Below are 21,691 nucleotides of genomic sequence, written 5' to 3'. Positions count from 1 at the left end.
AAAAATGCATGGAAATAAAATGATGAGTTCCAGTCGCAGTGTCCAGCGCGGTCCGCCCGTTTCGCGACAGAGCGCAAAGACAGGCGAAGAGTACTCGGCCCAAATCTATGGTTGGACCACTGGAACTCAGGCCGCGCCAAGTCGTGGAAGGGCTGCCGCCGCTTACGAAGAAAGTACCCGGTAATCCTTGCGCTTTCACGCGCATGCACCGTCTGCTCCAAAGCGGGAGGCTGCCATTAGGAAGGCGTCTGCTCCCACTCTATGGCATTGGAAAGAGCGACTCGCAATCCCAATCTGCGATTTTTGCACGGTTGTTTCCAAAAGAGCCAAAATAGTAGATCCAGAAGTGCTCCGAATCTGTAATTGGAATTCATCATAATTCTAGTAGCGGCAGCCTTCCTGTGTGTACGTGCCACCTCAGTGCGTAGGATAAAGCTCCATAAACGGAGGGACTATACGTGGCCGTTGCCGGGTAGACGGCCTACCAACCTTTAGTCCCCTACCGCGAACGTCTACTTTGTCTGCTTTTGGAACTAGAGTTCCCCTTTGTTTGCTCGAGCGCTGGTTGCGATGGACGCATTTCGGTGGAAGCGGAATCGTAAAGCAGTCATGTATAGCGGTGCACTTTAAGAATTCCACGCGATCAAATTAAATCTGGAGTCTTCCGCCGCAGTGTTTACCGTATGCCATCAGCGGCTTTTTGACGTTATGCCCCAGATACTAACTTTCATGGTCGACTCATAAAAAATTATGTAGTCGCTTTGCACCTAACAGATTTTCCCCAATATGACACATTTCCTCCGTTTGTCTTCGTTATTCTTTCCTTCTTTTGCTTTATTGCCCCTTCCACATTTTCCTTCTGCCTGTTCTACAAATTAGGTCCAGTTAGTTACAGACTTCCGTTTTATTTCACCAGGCGTCGCACGAAAGGCGACGGCACAGAGGTATGAATTATTTTTTTTTTTCATTTTCAACCATTCACCAATTGCCCGGACCACGAATATGTGGGGGTAGGTATAAAGTGGCACCCAGTCATGCAGAGAAATAACCGAAAGACAACACCGCAATACGGGAATATCATGATTCGTGTGCACAGATGCCAGGCCAGTACCAAGCATGTTATGCATCCTAATGACTCTGGTTTGTTTTGCAGCGCATTCTTGGGATTCCTTGCCGTCATTGTAATTGGCGCCACGTCGATCGAGCTCGCCATGCAGTCCAAACAAGAACACCCCGTTAAAAATGGTCAGTGCCCATTCAACGGATGCAGTTTCTGCTAACTGCCGTTTGCCTTCCGATGAGTTTTTTTAAACACCCGCCAGTCTTTTACTGTGACGGCAAGAAATACACAGTTCTAGTATTACCTACTTACATAGGCGCCGTGAACAATTTACACCACCAATGCGAGTAAGAATTGTAACTTCAAGTTAGATGGACATCAAGAGAGCCTTCACCACGAGATTTTTTTCGTAAGATGTTCAAATAAATGTCGCAACGAACCGAAAATATTACAATTTTCAAAGGCACAGGTAGTATTATACTGAATATTTCTGGAGGCGCGCAAAACATGCATGGATAAAAATTATGCGGTCGTTTCCCTCTTGAAAGCGTCTGCAGCGCTGCTAACCCATGGGCGCTAATTCTACGGCTAGTATAAGGAGCCCGGGATGTTCAAAACACATGCTGCTGCAGTTAAAATTTAAAATTTTGTCTGCATGTGGCCAGTTCAAAAAGCTATGTAACATCTACATTTGTGCCGTCTGTGGGTTGCCTATATCTTTCAACCTCCTTGAACTGTATGAAAATTTAAAGGTTGTTCTTTTTTCTAGTTACCTAAGCTAGTAAATAATAAAAAGGCGCTCTTGCCCAGACGACTGTCAGCAGTGCTGCTCCGGTGCCATTTCTACAACGCACTTACCCCCGCGCTAATGCAGGAAACCAACTGTGTTCCAGGTTTGGTCCACGGTTTTTTGACAGCGTTCTCAGCGGCGGCGAATACGCGGACATTATTGCGTACGGCTGGAAAAACTGACTCCAGTCACCGTCTTCAGTTTCTGCACGGTATACGATTCTTCAGCATCTCCTGTGCCGTACTTGGACATACATACGGCATCGTGTCTGACGTTTCTGGTGAGTCCGTTATGATTTCCGAGGAATTGGATACGTAGAGGCCGCGCTCTGCTTATACTCAGGAGCGCGTTCAGGAGATCAAACAGAATTCGACGAAACAAGCAAAAAATTTGGCGCTGTCTGCTGACGCTATTCCAGATGGAGATGAAATGTGACAGCATAGATAAGCTCACTACGACGCTTCCAGCAATCTCAAATCGACAGGCGGACGCTGAGTGCACCACGGCTCGCTACAACGCACGCAGCAGGCTTGGCAAGGCACGCTGTGGCCAGGCAACATCGTCGGGGCACCAGCAACGTAATGCTCGCGTTCGGTCTCTCGACAGCGCGGAGGGGAGTGGTTGTCCGTGGAAGGCGCTGAGCTGCTGCATTCGCGATTGTGTGAATGGTCAGCGAGGTACTTAACTTTGAAAAAACCCCTAAATTTGGCGTTTATAATTAAACCTGCCGTACTTAAGCTATAGTTCCCACCCTAAATATTAGAGCAGCTTAGCAGTATGTTTATTTCCATCGCTTCCATCTGCGCGAGTTAGCCACCAACTACCCATATTCATAGGTTGCTCTTGACTTGAACGCCAAAGGTCCCATTTCCGGCGATACTTGTCTAGTGGTGGGTGTCTAGGGCGGACAGTTGGTGCAGATTTTGAGATATAACAACGGGCTGCTTTCTGGTTAAGTGGTCTAAAAATCCATGCCGCTTAACAAATTACGGTTTACCTCCGTATTTTCGTGCGTGTCCGATGCGCGTTACTTCTTGACTGGGTAACTCACTTCCACAAATTTGTCAACACCTGTGGAATAGCCATACACCTCAAATCGTAGGCGGGTCATGCCTTGCAGCCTTGCTTGCCAACCGTTGTGATTGCAGAGCGGGAACTTCTACACTCAGGTGAAACGGTTAGTTGAAGCCACTTGAAGAAATCAAGGGCACGACGCTTATGTCCGTGGCGTGCTTAGACGAGTGCCAGCCATGGTTTTCCCACCACACTTCCATGCTCACCTCATCTCAACCACCTCAGGACGTTGACACGGCCGCTTCGCTGTGCTTTCCGTCCATTCTTGAGAAAGGAAATCGGAGATTGATGGGTAGCCATAGTCTTGTGACGTTCTGAGCGTTGGCAGGAGGGCGTAACTTAAAGCACCTTTAAAAAAACTGTCTAGAGCAAGGTTGTGGGTCAGATGACTGCTACACCTTTCAAGATTCTTACATTCGGTGGCTGTGATGCCAGTCTAGAGTCAATACCTCCGGTGAGTTTGTTTATGGTGGTTTAATGTCCCAAAGCGGATGAGGCTATGAGGGAGGCCGTAGTGAACGGCTTCGGAAATTTTGACCACCTTGGGTTATTTAACGTACACTGACATCGCAGAGTACACGGGCCTCTAGAATTTCACCTCCATCGAAATTCGACCGCCGCGGCCAGGATCGAACCCGCGTCTTTCGGGTCAGCAGCCGAGCGCCTAACCACTGAGCCACCGCGGCGGCACTTCTGGTCAGGGCGTGTCTTTGGCTTTCATTGATATTCGCTGGTATGAAATGTATTCAATGTATTCAATGTATTTAATATTTAGGGTACTCCTGTAAACAGGGCTTGCCTCTTCTCTGCCAGAGTGACAGCGTCCTGCGGTGTCAATATGGTTTCGTTAACGCTCCGACTTAAAAAAAGGCATGGAAGTATGGACAGCTAAGAAGTATTGGCTGTTGATGCTCCTTTGGAAAATGGCATATATGCACGAGGGGGATTGGCCACAAAAAGAAGGAATAAACTGGTGTACCATAAAAAATTTAGTTATAGAACCGAAAACAAAACAAAAAAAGAACCAACGATTTTCGACAAAAAAACAAACAAAGAAACAAGCATAAGCTTAGTTCAGAGCGACGTAGGAAAGTGTGGATGAAGCGAAGTAAAAAACAAAACGTGATTGGCGCTCCCAGGCATGGAATCCTTCCTGAGGAAAAATGAGCTTTGAGCTGCGGAGCGAACTGTCGCTAATTAGAGCAAATTTGGAACTCGCAGAGACCGTTTTAAATTTTTCAAAAGGAATTTCGAAGAAATGTGTGCAGAAGGAGGCTTACCGACGAGAAGGCGGAAATGAACAGAGGTTGTTCCTTGTCGAAAGAGCACATGGCTGACGGTGAACACATAGATATAGGTTGGTAGGTATTTAGGGGAACAATACTGCACTGAAAGCTGGTCGAAATCATCTCGCGTTGAGGATGAAGGCATGGACACGAATTCTGCATGTACTTCGAATACCGGAGGTCACTATCAGAAATTAATAGTGAGATAGGGTGCTTTAGCAAAAGAAACTGCTTGAAACCAGCAGCAGGCCACAGTAAAAGCAATGAAATTAGTGCGCAACAAGCCAACTCAAGGAAGACAGTGTGAAAAATTTCGTTGTCTCATTCATGTGAATTTCGCTTTAGCTGGAACCACCAACAAACATGACCCCATGACAGAGCACGAGAGAAGAAATAGAAGACGCAAATATGTAGAGACCGAAGATTGGCAAGGCTGCAAAAACTGAAAGTGCATAAGTATCAATGAGGTGGTTACATTATTCAGGACACAACTTTTGGACGGCCAAAGCCAGGGCTAGGAATTCTGGGAGGAGAATAGGAGTATAGTCACGCAAGCGAGCAAAGAAAGCCCAGTGAAGCTGGGGTGCATAATGCCTACGCCACCCTCTTCCTCACATTCCGCTGCATCAGTAAATATAGCTCTATAGACGGGTATATGCTGGATTGCAGTGGTCCTCTAAGATGCTAGCCCAGGTAGCCACAGAAAGTGATTTTTCGTGGTTTATGAATGCGTGAAATGTTAAGACAAAAAAAAATTGAAATGAGAGGACACTGGCAGGGGCGAAGCAACCTACGTCTCCCTGCAACGACAAGAGAATTGTCTGAACGAAGACCACTTGCGGTTTTGCGAGATGGGTCAACTCTAACTAGATAACTAAAACTGTAGAAGAAATTAAAATAATTAGCGAATGAGGCAAAAAAGAATGGTAATTTTAAAAACGGATTAACCGTAAGCTGTTGAAGCCGGATTTTTAATGCAAAGACGCCAGCCTCAGAGTAAAGAAGACTAACTCCCGCGAATCTAAGCAAATAAAGGCACATCCGCAAGGCCAGTTTCTCGAGAAATAGAAGACGACGAAGATTGTAGGCAGCACACCCAGGAAAAACAGAAGCAGCCAAAGCCAAAGACAGGGTAGACGTAAATCTCATAAACCATAAGAAATGAACCTCATTGCATGCCAGACCATCTGTTGCGGACACTACGCAGCATACCTAAGGCGCGTTCCCCTTTCTGCAAGATGCGCTCGACATGAGGTCGGCAGTTCTAAGATGCATCGTTCAAATCCTATGTACTGATGCCATAAACACCGCTCAATAAAAAAAAGAAAACACCCAAAAACGTAAGGGAATCAGCCTGATCAATAGGCTTCTGGCGGCACAAAAGAGGTTTCGACACTGGATGAGGAACAGAAAAAGCAGGAATCGAACATTTGCGGATATTAAGCTAGAAGGATAGTGAAAGAGAATCCAGATCTCTTGTTCGGAGAGATAAAATTACAAAGCATGGTACAAGGAATGGGCTTGTGTGGGCGAAGAAAAAAAAAGCGAAGGCTTCTTCTACCCATAAAAAGAGACATCATCACGTAGATCAAAGATGAATCAAATATAGGCGAATACTGAAAGGAAACGGGGTAAAGACCGAACATTCAGAAACACGTACAGGCCACTTGTATCTGGTGTAATAGAGAGACCCTTAGAAAAAAAATAAGTTCTTTAATGGTTTATGGTTTATAGTAGCTTAAAGTCCCAAAGCGCCTCAGGATGTGAGGAAAGCAGTAGTGAAGGGCTCCGGAAATTGCTACAACCTGCTGTTCATAATAGTGCACTGACATCGCGCAGTACATGGGCCTCTAGAATCTCGCCTCTATCAAAATTCGACAGCGTGGCTGGGATCGAACCCGCGCTTTTCTGGTCAGCAGCCGAGTGCCACAACCACTGAGCCACCACGGCGGCTTGTTCTCTTAAAGAAATTCATCAACCCTTGAAAGAAGGCAGTTGAGAAAGTGACAGTTTATCAACAGAAAGACCAAAAGCCTGTGGTCGACGTTGTATGTGCGTTAGCAATGTATTTGTACACGAAATCAGAAATTTTTATCGACAGCGCAGCTAGCTGTATTCTGGTCTATGAAATCAACATGCACTGACCACGTAGTCCACATAGTAGGAAGACAATCTGCCGTAGAGAAAGTAGGTCCCTACCGGAAATAAACTAAGCTGAACGGACGGGAATGTGAAGCTCTGAGCTGGGCATACGTAATGAAAATCTTCCAGGAGTTGGGGATGCAAGCATACCTCCGGGAGTAGTTAAGCATGCTTAAGGGGACAGGCTGAGCCCTACTCTCCCCACGTATTTTAGGGCATGTTGCGGTGCACTGTTCTTGAAAACGAGTTGAGGTAGCGCCTACTTGTTTTTTATCGTTACTTAATGCCCTTTTGTGTGAACCAAAACTGCGTAACACAATTAGAAAACCAATTTTTATTATATTTTCTTCAAAGACTTGGTTTAAAGCCGCTTTTGGCGTCATTTTTGTATATGCAATCAAAATGATTCATTGCACATACCTAAATTTGGGCCAGTGTGTGTCCACGGGCTCGTGTAAAGCACGGAAAAAGAATTATCCTTCTGCCTCGTAATATTTTGAAGATAATGGTACCGTCGTAACAAGAAAACTTGTTTTAAGATAAATGAGTTTAAAGCAAAAAGTAACATTATCAGGTTTTTGGCTTTGCCAACATTTTCTGAGCAATTAATTCCATAGACATGACCTGCAAAGTTATTATTCAACTAATCTGAGTGCTTTTCTACCAGTCGTTTAGCTTCCTAGGCTTCTTTCTTTATTTGCTATGCTGCTCAGCCAGCAGAGGAAACCTGTCACCAGACGACTTTTCTCAGTCGGTGGTGAGTGCTACCGCTTCAAATTAGCCATATGGGCTCCAGAACCTTTGTTCTAGCTAGTTTACCCCTATTGAATGTTATGAGAGCCGCTGCTGTGCACTTCTTTTGTGCCTCTGGTACTAAAGTGGCATTTTTTTGGAGCTTGCTCCCAGATGATGCTAATAAAGGATTAAAATGGTAGCATGGAGACTTATAGCTCCAAGATTGTTGCTAAATTTGTTTTTACTCTAACTGAAGTAAGAAACATTCAGTTCCAGTCATGAAATCATGTTTCAAATGGCTGGTAAGACATTGCCTCTGCAAAAAATATGATCTGGCAACTCAATTGCTCCTTTTCAAAGGTGGTCTTTAAAAGAAAATATAGAACGCAGGAAGAAGGGCGATACTGCAAAAGATGCAGAAAAGAAATCAATATTAAATATTAAACAAAAGTAAAAATTGAAATTTTTTGGATTTTTTGCTCACCGTGTTCCCTAAAGCACCTGTGGAGAAATTGAAATCAAGCTCCTAGTATGTTGCAAGTTGCACTATAGCTATCAGAAGCGGAGGGTCAGGTTGCTGAGATACCTGTCAGATACAGCACTGTCACATCGACAAAATCTGCGCAGCATTTTGCCATAGAGATGGCATTAGGCGTACGTTAGAGGCTTCGTCTTCCTCCAAGACTTGCCTGTTTCCTCAGCATAGAAATGGACATTCTCAGTAGCAGTAATCGATGCAAATCAAAACAAAATAAAGAAGCTAATACATGCAATGCCTTTGACCGGTCGATTATGACGCACAGTGTATTTGTAGAATAGGAATGGGCACAAGGTAAATATGTATTGCTGAGGAAAACAAGGCACAATAGGCAAAATATGGCGAATTGTTGTTTTTATTTTTTCATACTCAAGCTTACCTCTCATTTAAATTTTCACATGTACTGTTGGCTACGATGACAAAATTGATTTGTCTTTCAGGAAATCCAGTGTCTTTGCTTCGTTTGACTCAAGGATGGCGCTCCAGTATGTTCACGTCCTTTTTCAACACTGTTGACACGATGTTTTTCCTAAGGCAAGTAAATTATATACGCGAAAGAAAAATTCTCCAAGCAATTTGACTATTTATATGATACTTGGATAAAGTGTTTCATCCTGCCCTGAACTGCAAAATGATGATAAAGAGGAGAAGCGCGGCAGAGGGCACATTTTACCATAACATGCATTATCCAGTAGGACCGTGTTTGCAGGTTACTAAGGAAATAGAAGATCATATGCTGTCACTACGAAGGAGTCGTATTTTTTTTTTATACCCCGCCATACTTGACTTCCCTGTCGTTTCTAAGCCTAACGGAAGCTGTAAGTTCCGAGTAGAAATTAGCATAGAAAGTTTTTGTGTATTTATTATTTTGTTCAAATATTCAACCGAACCTAGATGTTTCAGATTATTGAATGAATCGAACCCCGAGACGAATGTCGCGGTGTAAGTACTATCTCGAATTCCTATTTCGCCAGTCGTTCGATATGTGAAGCGTCATGCAGCGCCTCTGCAAGTGGCGCTTCTGGTGACGACGCTATTCGGTCGCTTTGCGCACGTGGAGGCTTGTCTGCTCGGCAGCCTTGGGTCCCTGTTGGCATCAGTAGCGGTGTGAAACCGCTTGACGAGGTGAACGTGAACTGTGCTTGACGGTAGCCATTGGTCTCCTCTACTCGTTTTCCTGCCCACGTCGCTGTCATGCAGTCAACCTAACCTAAGTGAAGCCTATCGGCGCGGAACTCTACAGGCATGCTTGACTCGTTTAGCTGTCGAAGGCGTTGGGGAAGCCGACGTTCCCTTAATTTTAACGCGATTATCTTATTCATAGCCTTCTGATAACTGGATTCGACATCTTATGATGCACAGAGGATAGCACCGAAGCACCGTCAGCTGTGGCTTCGACGGGGATGGGAAACCTCCATAGACACCGTTGTCCAGGTAATTCAGACGTCAGCGCCTATTCTTCCAATAGCGGCCGGTGGAAAGCCAGCGTCGTATTGCTGTCATGGTAAAGATATTGAGCCGCAAAAAAAACTTGCCGACAAATACGTTACTTCCTAATGCGAAATTTGAGCGCAGCTCATCAGCTGTTTCAGCGTTCGGACAGATTGGGGCAAAGAATTGGAGTAAGACATGTATGCATACAATTACAGACAACTTGTTATTTTTCACATGTATTCCTTTTTCAAGAAACACTCGACAAACAGTTCTTGAGTGAAAAGAGCAATTAAGTTATCGGGAGGTCGCGGGAGGCAGCGCGTGGGCGCATAGGAACGTTGCGCGGGGTAGAGATAGCAGCGACTAACTGATGCTGCTGACGCTACTAGCCAGTCGAGTGAACATGGCTCTCCATTTAGGCTCGGGATGTACTCACCGGCGCTTCGGCAACCGGAGAACACCACGCGCTATCGCGTGGCCCACGGAGGAAGACGGCGGGGGGGGGGGGGGGGGGGGGGGCACACGCAGTGGCGAACGGCGGCGGCTATGCGTTTCGGCTTGGATGTGCGGGAGAAATGGCGCCAGGAGCGCGCGCTACCATGGCTGCGGGGCTGGTTACGAGGGACAACGGCGACGCCGCACAACGCAGGAACGGGCTCCAAAGAGCTGCGCTCAAAAAATATTCATACCCGAGTGGGTTTCGAACCACTTCGTTAGCTGTACGTGGAACCGCTTGCATGCATAGGAGTTATTCATTTATAGCCATCGGTTCTCCTTCAGTCACCAGGGAGCGCTGAAGAACTTCAAACCGAAACTATCTAGAGATTCCTACCTCTGGCTTCGATGCCTCGCAGGTAGGCCTAACAACACCGCTGATAGCACGTGAATGGGCGCGCCGCAAGGAGCCCGTCACAAGCGTCGATGCGATATATTCTTGCTTTTAGGTTACAGATATGCTTACCTCTTGTCATTGTTTAAATATCGAATTATCCGTATATCAAACAATTCGCAATCCCAGTCGCATTCGATATATTTGGGTTCATCAGTACTGCTGGCCCTATCGGACTCATGCACCAGTAGTGAGAAGATAAAATACAAAATATATGTATGAAATACTTAAAGAAACACAGTACAGAAATATTCATCTGCAGCAAGAAAAAGAAATTGCCAGCTAGATGGAGCAAGCAAGGTCGGAACTGGAACAAAGCTGATTTCTCTTCTCTTTGCACGAACGATTGCAGAAAGTTACAACGGTGTACTTAAAATTTTTTACCAGTGAATCGCCACAAATTTGCGACCGACCCTCTATAGTTCTTCTCGAGGCAACTAAAACCTAAAGGAAAGCGTGAGGCGTGCAGGATTAGTTCGTGTGCATGGGCGCTTACGTCTCCAGAATAAACACACACGGCGGCACGAAATACCTTATCATATCTAGAGATTCCGCATAAAATACACAGCCCCAAAGGTTGCTTTTCAAGCCGTACTGGACGTACGCATGGAAGGCGTTGTCATCTTCGATCGTGGATTGATCAACCAACACGATGAAAGGCACAAAAAACTGTATAACACAAATTCAACGAGGACTAGCGAGTGCCAGCGTGTTTTCGCAGCTAACCCGACCGCAGGAAAGAAAAACCTGTTCCAAACAAACGCGACCGGACACAGTGAACAAGTAGAATCGGAGCCCCCTCTCCACTTCATGGGGCGTCGCGGGGAGTGTGGTAGGGAGGGTGGCTTAAAATGTTCGGTAGTGGGCTGTAGAGTGAGTGCCTCCTCGCCATTTCGGGGAAGGGGGCTGGGAGGGACAGGACCGACACAAAGGAGACCTCGGGGAAGGGACAAAGGCCGAGAGAAAAAAACAGGGTTGAGCAGGTTTTTTTTTTTTTGAGAGTGGATTCAGGAAAAGCAGGGAAGGCGGTGGTGAGAGGAAAGAAAAAAACTTGAAAAAAAAGTGCGCAAAGACTGGTTACTCGTGTGACGTTTCTACGGGAGTTTGTTTTTATTTTGTTCTCTCTAGCAACTGTACCTTTTCACTAGCTAATATTTTCTTGTTCGTCGATAGAAATGTTCTCGGCGATTTGTGATTAGTATCTCTTCCTGATAGAGTGAAAGGCGGGGCCGCTCGCGATGGCACTTGGACAAGTTGAGTTATCAATGGGCAATCACTTGACGAAGAAGAAGTGCAAAGAATTCCTGCACGAAAACCAAGAATTTTCTTTCTTCATCGATGCGTCGCTACAGACTGCCGCTAGCGAACAGCTGCTGCAATGAACGCGACAGTAACAAACCTTTTGGAGCCTCTGGCGCAGTCACCGGAGGCTCGCCATGTTTATCAGCCAGTCGTGAAGTTCTGCACTGTGAAATCCAGAGTAATCTGCGCAGGACTTAGGAAGGCTGCTGGCGGATGTATACTAGCCGTTTGCCCGCACACAGCCGCCCTGGCTTTGTCAGGGTGCTGCACGGGAAGCCAATATGGCGGTTGCCCGCAAAACCCCTTCATGCAGCCCCCGCCTTTCATGCACAAACTGCATGTTTTGCCACTGAGAAGCTCACGCTTAGCCCTTTTCTTTTCCTAGCCCTTTCAACAAAACCGTGTATGTGTTGATTATCGCACTTATGCGCACGCTGACACCCCCCCCCCCCCCCCCCCCCGTTCCCCTAAAAAACATCTGCTGGCGTACAACAGTCAATCTGCAGACCAAGCACCAAAACCGCAGCACATATCGCTCTGAATACAGGCTGGTATGTCCGGTTTAAGCTCCGTACCGGACTGGTCTGTCCGGTTTTAGCTTCGAACCGGGAATGGACTGTCCGGTATGAGCTCCGTACCGGAGCGGTCTGTCCGGTTTGGGATCGACACCGGACCGGTATGAACCGGTATAGCCATCAAACCGGACGGGTCTCGCCGGTATGAGAGTGATACCGGACCGGTATGAAACCGATATGTTCCGGTAAAATCCGGTTTGCCGCGATACCGGATTTTTCAGTAGGGATGTAGGGGTGCTCGCTAGCAGGGCTGGAAGACGTAGGCTTCAGAAGGGGGAGAAAGGCAGTTCGTCTCACCTTCAAGACATTTGGAGAGCACGACGCAAAATTGAGCCACACAGCAACGCCCGCAACCAAACTTGGTCGCTTTAATATTCTTGGAAAGGGCTGTACAATTTTTGCACTGAATGAACCTCAAAAAGGGGCGCACTCTAGAGGGGCAACAGGGCTTCTTTCGGCAAAGCTAACTAGGCACTCGAGCGGATGAAATCGAAACTAAAATACAGTCGAAGTACGCTTCAATAGTACATTGCAAAGTGAAAGAGCCTTCAGATCTGTACACAGCGCAGGCGATGCACACAACAAGCTTCGATGACTCGTGCCGAGAAAAGTTTTTTAGCCATCTAGGATCCAAGATACGTCGGTCATTGTCGGTCGTGAATTGCGTTGTTCCGTTGAATAAAGTAAGTTCCGGCCCTCAAGCAGCGCCACTTTGTGGTTGAAGAGCTTCTCTGTAAATTGTTAGTTGGGCGCATTGTTTGCTTGCGTCAGGTAAATGAAGTTTGTGGCTATATAACTAAGGCTAGTTGTGGAACGTGTATGATTTAAAATGCGAAGAAAGTTTTGAGCACTGCCGAAGTAATCTTTTGAAGAATTTGTTTTCATTTCCAAAGCACATTCAGAGTGTCCAATTGCCTATGACACAAGACCGATTTCGGCCGATGCGTAACTGTCTCAGAACCCGGAACAGGCAGGGAGCCACTGTAACGAAATGACAAAATCAGAAGGGCAGCGGCTCAAACTCGATTTCCTGAATGCGTCTTCAGTCCACAAACAAATATTATTTTACCGTGTACTCTTAGAGCGAACGTGTATTCTTCTGGTTTACGATAAAAAGAAAAAGATTATGCAATCAGATAATATAATTGGCGGTGTAATATGCTAATTTGTGTGCCGACTGGTACCCTCGCTAGATGCTCTGACACGACCCTTGTGTTGGTCTTGCAGCGGATTCTTGCTGTGCTTCGCTGTGATGAAGGAAACGAGGAATGGGCCCCTTGTATTTGTTGTCGCCCTGTTTCGAAGGCTGATCAGGTGAGATTTCACGCACTCGCGTGTTTGCAGTGCATGTGGGATGACGACGAGACAGGTGATGCCATGATATACGACGTCTGTTAGAAAAGTATCCGACTTTATTTTTTTTGCGAACACCTGAAGGATATGAAACAAGCGCGCTTACAGCAGCCGACCTTGAACCCTCGTGCGCATGCACGAATTTTTTCCCGCCTGCCGATTGCGTCACTCGCTGGGAAGCAGCGTTTGAGGGAGGCAGTGCGCAGTGCTCTCGTCGGTTTTTTGTTGCAAGGAAAATGGCGGCGCGAGAGGAGCAGCGCTACTACCTCAAATTTGGCCAGAAACTTGGCGATGGCCAAGTGGAAACCATTCGAAATGTTCAGGCGGCTTTCGGTGATGATGCTATGAGCAGCACACAGATTAAGCAGTGGTGCAACTGGTTTAAAGACGGCCGCACATCCGTGGAGAGAGAGCCACGCTCCGGTCGGCCATCAACATGCCGAAATGACCAGGTAATTGCCGAAGCGAACGCTATGGTGATGCGGGACTGTTGTGTGACTATCCGAGAAATTGCAGAAGAGGTGGACATCAGAAATTGTTCTGCACATTCCATTATCACCGAAGATTTGGCCATGGAGAGAGTTGCGGCGAAGTTCGTGCCGAAGCTGCTGACTGTGGAGAAAAAGCAGCTTCGTGTTGAAGTCTCACAGGAGATGCTGGATTCCACAAACAGTTACCTTGACTTTACCGACGCCGTAATCAGTAGTGAAGTCTTGGGTGTACGGGTACGACCCGGAAACCAAATCCCAGTCGTCACAAAGTACGCATTCCACGTCACCAAGACCAAAGAAGGCCCGCCAAGTGCGCAGCAATGTCAAAGTGATGCTGACTGCTTTTTTGACTCCCTCTGTCTGGCACACCACGAGTACGCACCCCACAGGGTCAAAGAATGACTAAAGAATACTACAGAAATGTCCTCCATCGCCTACGTGGTGCTGTGCGGCGCAAGAGACTGGAATTGAGGTCAACAAAAAATTGGCGCATCCCTCGCGGCATTGCTCCTGCACATTCCTCGCATTTGATTTAGACTTTTATGACGAAAAACCTTACTCCTGTAGTTCAACAGGCTCCTTACTCTCCTGATATGTCCCCCTACGACTTCTGGCTGTTTCCTAAAATCAATGTGCCATTGAAAGGAGCGCGATTTTAGAAAAGAATGGACATTATGGCTGCAACGACAGCAGAGCTAAATTCCATTCCGAAAAGGGCTTTTTCGGAATACTTCCAACAATGGCAGCACCGCTGGGAGATGTATATGGAGCCCCAAGGAGACTACTTTGAAGGTTATTAGGTTTTTAACGCTCCATTTATGCCAGTTTTTTTCTTCGGGCAAAGGTCGGATACTTTTCTAACAGACCTCGTATGGTATGCCGCACTGTCACGATGTTTGTGCATGCCTTGTCTTTCTTTTTTCTTTTGCGACCGAGGTGGCCATGGCGCCGGTTGTTCGCAGGCATGTCGCAGTACGGCGGCTGGGACTTTGCCTTCCCCCCCCCCCCCCCCCCCGCGTGGACAGTTGACCCCTCGCGACGCTGGAGTGTCAAGGCTACTCCGCCCCCTCCTAGTATTACCGACGGGTAGCGAGCGCTTACATGTTGTGGGGTTGGGGAACTGTCGGTTGAATGCCCCGGCACCTTCCCAACCTTCGCAAGTTAGCATCGCTCATCGTTAGGACCGTGGCCTTCCCTCGCGTTCCTCTACAGTTTCTTCGTGTTTCTTTTCCCCCCTTTTTAACATCTGAAAATCGTTTGCGCACTGGGCCTTGAGGATTAGTTTGTTTCTTCTTGTTGTTTGTTTGCCATGAGAACGCGGCGGCTGGAAAACCGCGAGCCGGGCAGTTGGCTTGGAGATTTAAGTACGTGCTGACGTGTGTGAGGTCAGTCAGGGAAGTGGTCGGCAAGCGAGCCTAGGCGGGTGTCTGACGCTTAGAGCGCGGCGACGGCGGCGCCGAAGTCGCGTGGCCCAAGTTAGCATGTATCCGCGATACCCCATCAGCCTCGCGCGCCTCCGGAGCCAGACGCCCACTGCGACCGGACCTTGCCACTTCGCAGCTAAGCCCCCGTTTCTACCCATTCGCTTTTACCCTTTTTCTTTGTCCTGTCGCTCTTCTCGTCCTATTATTTTGTACATTATTGCTTTAATCGTGTAACGCTGTTTACTAGTTCTCGCCTTGATGTTTTCTTTTTCCTCTTAATAGTTGTTTGCGTTCTCATTCTGTGCTTGTTATTTGTGTAGCGCCTGTGAATTCCCGCTACTTTGTTGGGCTCATTTTGTAACCTTTTGTGGGTGTTCTTTGCCAAGTATAAAGGTGTTTTATAAGGAACTTGCCTACGCCTCATGCCTCCGGTCTGCGGCTAATCAGGCGTGGCCCCTATCGCCGGTCCGCAGTCGAACCTCTTCTTTCGCAAGCGGGGTGGAGAAGTTTGTCGCTCCTCCCCCTCCAAACTTACGGAGAGTGCAGTGGTGGGCAGGCTGGCCCGATTAATTATAATTTCGGCTCCAACCATTCAACAAGCGCCCACGATATCCTGACACGCACCTGAAGGTATGCGTTGCAGCCTACATAAACAAGATGAGAAGCACGGTTTCGCTTTTGGGTACTGCACTAATTTCTGTTGACTATGCTGCATCTACAAGAACAGTTACTGCGTAGCATATATTCCAGCACAATTTTATTTTTGTCCCTGGAATGCTTAAAAAAAGCTACGACAATAAAACGAGTAAGATTTTGAAACGAGATTCTCGCAAAACCAGTTTCAGCCATTGTCACGAGGTTTTTGCACAATTTACGTGTTGGAGCTTGTATAAACGGAACACATGGAATCTAAATTGTAAAATCAGTACTGGCGAATCAGTCATCAGTACTGCCCAAAGAAACCTTTTGCAAGGTTAGTTTCCTTGTTGTACGATGAATTTCACATAGCAGCACAAAGTCGGAATTTTTATTGAGCTTTAATGCTGGTGAAGACACAGCCATAATACTGTGGGGAGGCCTCACGGGAAAAAAAATGCAGGCTTGAAAAAGGTGCTCGCTAACTAGGGAAGACGCTGACGAAAAAAATATGAAAGGATACACTAGCTGAGATGCTGAAGTGGTCGAGCTGATCGCGTCTGTAGATCTTTCAGTGTGCGGAGAAAATGCAAGGATGCTGTTTCGTTGTTGGATGCGCACGCAGTGACTGGAGTCGAACTACGATCCGGCACAGATTGCCAGGAGATTATGAGTTGAGCCGTGTCTGGCTCCAACGCATCGGCCTTCCAGACAGAACGGTAAAGAATGTGGTGGTTGACGGAATACGCTTTACTCAGGACGACTACGTGTATGTCGCCGTACGGTTCCATTTGTAGGGGCCAGTCTTTCCAGCCGTTCACGCACGGATTGCGAGCTTTCAAATCCCAATGATAAAAAAGAGTCCGTTGACAACTTCGGACAGCAGCGCGAGAAAGACAGGACACAATGACAGAAATGGCCAGCGCTGGCTTTCCACTGAAAATTTATTTCGTAGATCGAGTAGCGGAAACAGAGCCTGACAAAGAGCAAGACTGCACAGGGTGCTAGAAGCAGCAAAACATAGCTTAAAGAACAGAAACATCATAAGCGCGGGGAGAAACCACGCACGTGTTGACTTCTCAAAGGCCTGCCGCTAAAAAAGAAGTCGCCAAGGATAAGCAGTCTCAGAGAGCACGGAAGGCACGGAGTGCAGAAAAGTATGTAGGAGCACAGCGGAGCAAGGCAGCAAAGGCACGCGCGCCAAGCAATGCACAATGAAGATGGAGAAGCGGGGGACGAACACAGGCCGGTAAAAGACAGGGGTCAAGCAGATTTGTTGCACACCCAACCAGGAACGGCAGGGAAGTGAATTGAGAAGGCGAAAAAAATGAAAAATGCTTCAAACAGACAAAAAAAAACTGCGGTGAGGAAGGACAAAAAAAAATGCGAGGAAACACCGCAAAGAGACTCAGAGCAAAATAGAGAGGGTTTTGGGAGACACGACGTCCCCCCCTCCCCCCCCCCTATCAAATAGACCGGGTAGCAAAAACCAAGAAAAGAATTCTTTTCAAGATGGGGCCATGACGTAGACTTGTGATGCACTCCACCAGACACCATGCCTCCGACTAACATCGGAAGAGGAAGGGCAATTTTCCCTTGCGGAGCCTACTCGACGAAGCGCGACACAGAAAAATCTCGAGTCGAGAACGGAAGGAGAGGAGCATGGCGAAGTAGCTTGATTGCAACGGATGTTACTACGCTATTAGTGAGTCTTTTAAGAAAATATATGCGGCCGCGCCTTCCGGGGACGACACCTCGCTACCAGAGAGGTAGAAAATATTTTCGACCAAAGGGTAGTCAGTTGCCCTTTAAAGGACCAGGTTTGGGAAATATGCAGAAAACAACCGGAAGGTGATGAAAAAAGACCAGAATTTCATATATTACGAAATCTTGTCACGGCAAAAATACGTCAGGCTAAAAGGGGATACTTCTTAAATAAATTCGCAGTGAGCAAGCACGTCGGGAGATTGACATGAAAAGTAGCAAATGAAGTAACGGGCAGGCAAAAACAGGTCAGCATTGAGGGTACAATCAAAAAGCTTTTCAACCATAGAATGTGGGTGATATGTGAAAAGTTCAAAGATACGTTCGTAAGAGCAGTGGAAAACGTAAGAGAACAGAATGGCCGCTACTCGGATGAGCATAAGCCAGTACGTGTGTGTGCACGCACGGTCTTTCTACACCAATAGCTGAAACAAAGTTTTTGAACATCGTGAGTCAGGGGAAGCCTACAAAGCCACTGGAATAGATAAAGTACGTTTTCGAGATATATATATCCATTTCAATAAGCTAAAAGATCTGATGCTAAAGATACTAAATGGCATATTTGAAACCGGCGGTATATACCTCAAGATCTAAAAATATCGATCATAAGGCCTGTTTATAAAACTGAAAACGGACGACTACATTAACTATAGACCGATCGTAATTTTATGCTCTTTAGCGCAAATAATGGAAAAAGATATCGCATCTGCGATGCACTCATTTTGTGAAAGATTTTATACAAATACTGCTGACTTTTTGGGGACACAGAAAGGAGAACATTAACACCATATGTATTAGCCACATTTTTTAGTTATTGCGATAACCGATGAACGTAAGGAAGAACAGCAACATTTTTCTTTTTCTTCACCTCCTCTGAACAGTATTCCTCTCAGCAGTATTTTTTCCGAAGGTTGCCGCGCGCTCTAGCACTTGCGGGCGTGATAAAAGGAAGCGGCGCACCGTGAATCACGGGAACGGCTATGTCAGATGCGCAATATATATCCGCAATTATATATATCCGTAAGAATGAGCACACGTGTGTTGATGACCAAGTGGTGGTCCTGCATGAGAAGGAAATTTCTTATCTTGACTTGCCTACGTGACTCTTAACCTGATGCTCTTGCGTCATGGCCTTTGTTTCTGTTTGTAGTTTTTTTTACCTTTCTCTCTTTATTTTACGTTTTTGAATAAACGACCAGTTGCGACTAAGCGCTTGTGTTGTTTGGTCTTCCTTCTTTGTGATCCTGAGTGCACTATTTTTTCCCCATGATGTCTTAAACATCCCGCACGCGAACTTTAACGACAAGACAAAGCTGCAGGCTGGGCGTTAGCCTAGAGTCTTTCCAAAACGGTCCAAACAACGTCGCTGTTTACCCGGAGGTGCATCGTTCACGCCTGTGAATTACCGGTCGTTCCCCTGTGCACTGCGGTGGAGCTCATCTTCACCTCGGCAGGCTCGTCGGCCTGGTGCTCGCCGCTATACCAGCGTAGGCCTCAAATCGATTCGACATCCAATTTCCCATGGCTGTAAGATAGAATGCAAATATTGAGGTGATGGACATCCTATTTGCTCTGTTTGCCGGTAAAGAATAACACAGTGTAACAACGCTCTAGCTGGTTAAATTATGAGCAGATGGAAGTGGCAGATTTCGGGACTGTTTGCTAAGTGTGAAGCCAATTCATGTAGCAATTGCATATCTCTCATGATGATTGTTTTATGGCGTAAGGGCAGCTTTCGCCAAAGAGCGCCATGGCAAAAGGCAGTTTTCATTACATGAGTTGCTGTCAAGACCCTTTTCCGAAGCATTTCACCCCAAATAAGTCGAGACCCAGGCAGGGCAAAGCCTATACCCATTCTATCAACGGTGGGTCTCAGGCGGCACTGGGGAAATGCGGATCGCTGCTGGGTCGCATCGCCTGCATGCAAACTGGTCTCAGTGACAGCGGTGTTCGCTGTTCGCAACTGGGTGTAAAGACACCGATCCGTGTCATTTTACGGGAGTGTGGAGATGTAAAAAAAATGGCTGAGGCTTAGCTAAGGTTAAGCCTAGTCAGATGCGAAGCATATTGATGGCTAGGCTTGGTAATACATGGCTTTCCTTGGTTGAATACTTGGTCATTTTAATACAACCACTAGAAGTGTAGCAAGGATTGTGGCACGCTGAAGCTTTTGCTTCTCGTTCAAATCAGCCCTGCTTCTAGGCGGCATCCCAACACCTGGCCGCCTCGTAGTGCCCGGAGAGCGAGGCAAGCTCAGCTTTATACCGCTGCTGTAGCGTCACGTGGTCAGCTGTAGCGCCTCTGATGTGGAGCCTCCACCGCCGCGGCCGACCGCGCGAGCCGGCAGCCCATCTCTCCTCTGCTGTGACGTCATGTTGTCACGTGGTCAGCCGCCGCGCCTCTGATGTGGAGCCTCCACCGCCGCGGCCGACCGCGCGAGCCGGCAGCCCATCTCTCCTCTGCTGTGACGTCATGTTGTCACGTGGTGTCACGTGGTCACGCTAAAGGTCAATGGTAGCTCCACCGCCGCGCTCGACGGGCTGTAGTGTAGCTCCTCGAAAGTCGCGAAGTTTGAGCTCCGTGTATGTGTAGCGAGCAGTATGTCCGGCATACGTTAGAGTTGACTTTAGCCATTGGTCTACTGCGACGTCCGCCGCGCCTTTAATCTGAATAGACTTTGAACGTATCTTTATATTCATAGTCCCCTGGAAGTCCTCATACCCCTCCTGGCGCAGTGGTGCAGCGGTTAAGTGATACGTCACTGCCCTGCGATAGCGGGTGCTCCTAGCGGTAGGCCTTGGGTGGTCCAGGTTGCTCTTCCCGAGCGACCAATCATTAATTTAACTGCCACTTGCCACGGCGGGCAGTTTGCTTATTAAGCGGGGGGAAGGTTGGGATGACGCCGCAAAGCCACATGACCTATCTGGCCCACTTGACTCCTAGACCGCTCTCCGGGGGTAACCTGTAAGAGCCATGCCCACGATTTTTCGCCCACAATGCCTACAACGCCAGCGCCGACGCCGACATTGGATTTCTTGGGGAATGGGGCCTTTAACGCTATCGCGTTAGTGGTTATCTTGCGGGAGCCTACCTCTCCAGGCGGGTTGACGAGAGATCGCAGCGCCCGATGAGTAACACCCACGAGCAGCAGTCATAACGCCGTCTATTAAGAGCTAACAGAACAACAGTGTATTGTACAACAAAGGCAGTCTACCGCGCTGCTGTGCACAAAAAGTAAAGCGCTCACACTAGCGTGAAACCACAATAGCGTCAGAGCAGCTCTGCTCTAAAACAGAGGGGCGAATCTGACAACGCTGGGTTACTAAAAAACAACACTGTATCCCCTCCAACAAACCCCGCCGAGATAACCGAGCCTCAACGCTACACACTATTAGGATCGGGTGAGCGTGGTCGGGCCGGAGAAGGGACGAGGAAGGCGGGAGACGGGGTTACGAAGAGAAAAAGAAGGAAGGAGAACTTTATGCAGGAATATTTACATTATTTACATAAGAGAGCAACTGAGAGGGACTCTCAGTGTGAGGGAACTTCTTGAGGAGTCAACAGGAGTGCTCTGGAACCCCAAAACAACTTCCCGTTAAATAACGCACGGATTCCCCAGATCCCTGTCTGGGGAAATAGTTCGAAGAATGACGTGTCCAATCAGACGGACCGTTGTGGATACTGTTGATACCGCCCACGGCAGGGCGGCGCTAGGCCGTGGGGCTCTCCCGCAGCTCGGTTGATGGGAGAGGGAAGAGGCTCAGTAATTAAACACTGCTGTCTTTCACTCAGCACACCACCACTCTGTTCGTTGACCCGAGGGTCGACTCGGCCACGGAACGCCGCCATCGTCGCCGCATCTTCGGCCTTCGGCGGTCTTTGACTTTCGCCGCTGCCATCGTGATCCCACGGTCCTGGAAGGTCGCTGCCTTAATCCACTTAGGCAGGAGGGGAGCGCGAGCTGCCTTAATCCACACAGGCAGAGGGGGGGGGGGGGGGGCATCCCAAACCCAACAACACATGACGGGGCCGCTGGTCTCGCAGCCACGCATGCCCCGTAAAGCTTTTTTCAAAAGTTTAGTGCCCTCGGGGGTTTGCTTGTAAGACGTCTAAATAAGCTATGCGCGATCCGCGGAAGTCGTACCCTTTGGAGGGCGGAGGACTGAAGATCCTCTTTCTTTCAAAAGATTTGGAAAGC

The 21,691-nt window shown here is 47.6% G+C and overlaps 1 protein-coding gene across 1 annotated transcript in view; it reads left to right on the top strand.

The window, feature by feature from the left end:
• The window catches only part of LOC149353724 (nose resistant to fluoxetine protein 6-like), a 90,282-nt gene that overhangs the window by 34,404 nt on the left and 34,187 nt on the right, over positions 1–21,691 (top strand). The window contains exons 7-10 of the mRNA XM_089575851.1: positions 1,154–1,245; positions 1,954–2,130; positions 8,066–8,159; positions 13,053–13,139. Of these exons, the coding sequence (XP_089431977.1) occupies positions 1,154–1,245; positions 1,954–2,130; positions 8,066–8,159; positions 13,053–13,139 (450 nt within the window). The remainder of the gene's footprint in view (positions 1–1,153; positions 1,246–1,953; positions 2,131–8,065; positions 8,160–13,052; positions 13,140–21,691) is intronic.

Source organism: Amblyomma mixtum, chromosome 3 (assembly GCF_055824585.1).
Source record: "Amblyomma mixtum isolate Tamu chromosome 3, ASM5582458v1, whole genome shotgun sequence".
Classification (NCBI taxonomy): domain Eukaryota; kingdom Metazoa; phylum Arthropoda; class Arachnida; order Ixodida; family Ixodidae; genus Amblyomma; species Amblyomma mixtum.
This window is presented reverse-complemented; position numbering and strand designations above follow the sequence as displayed.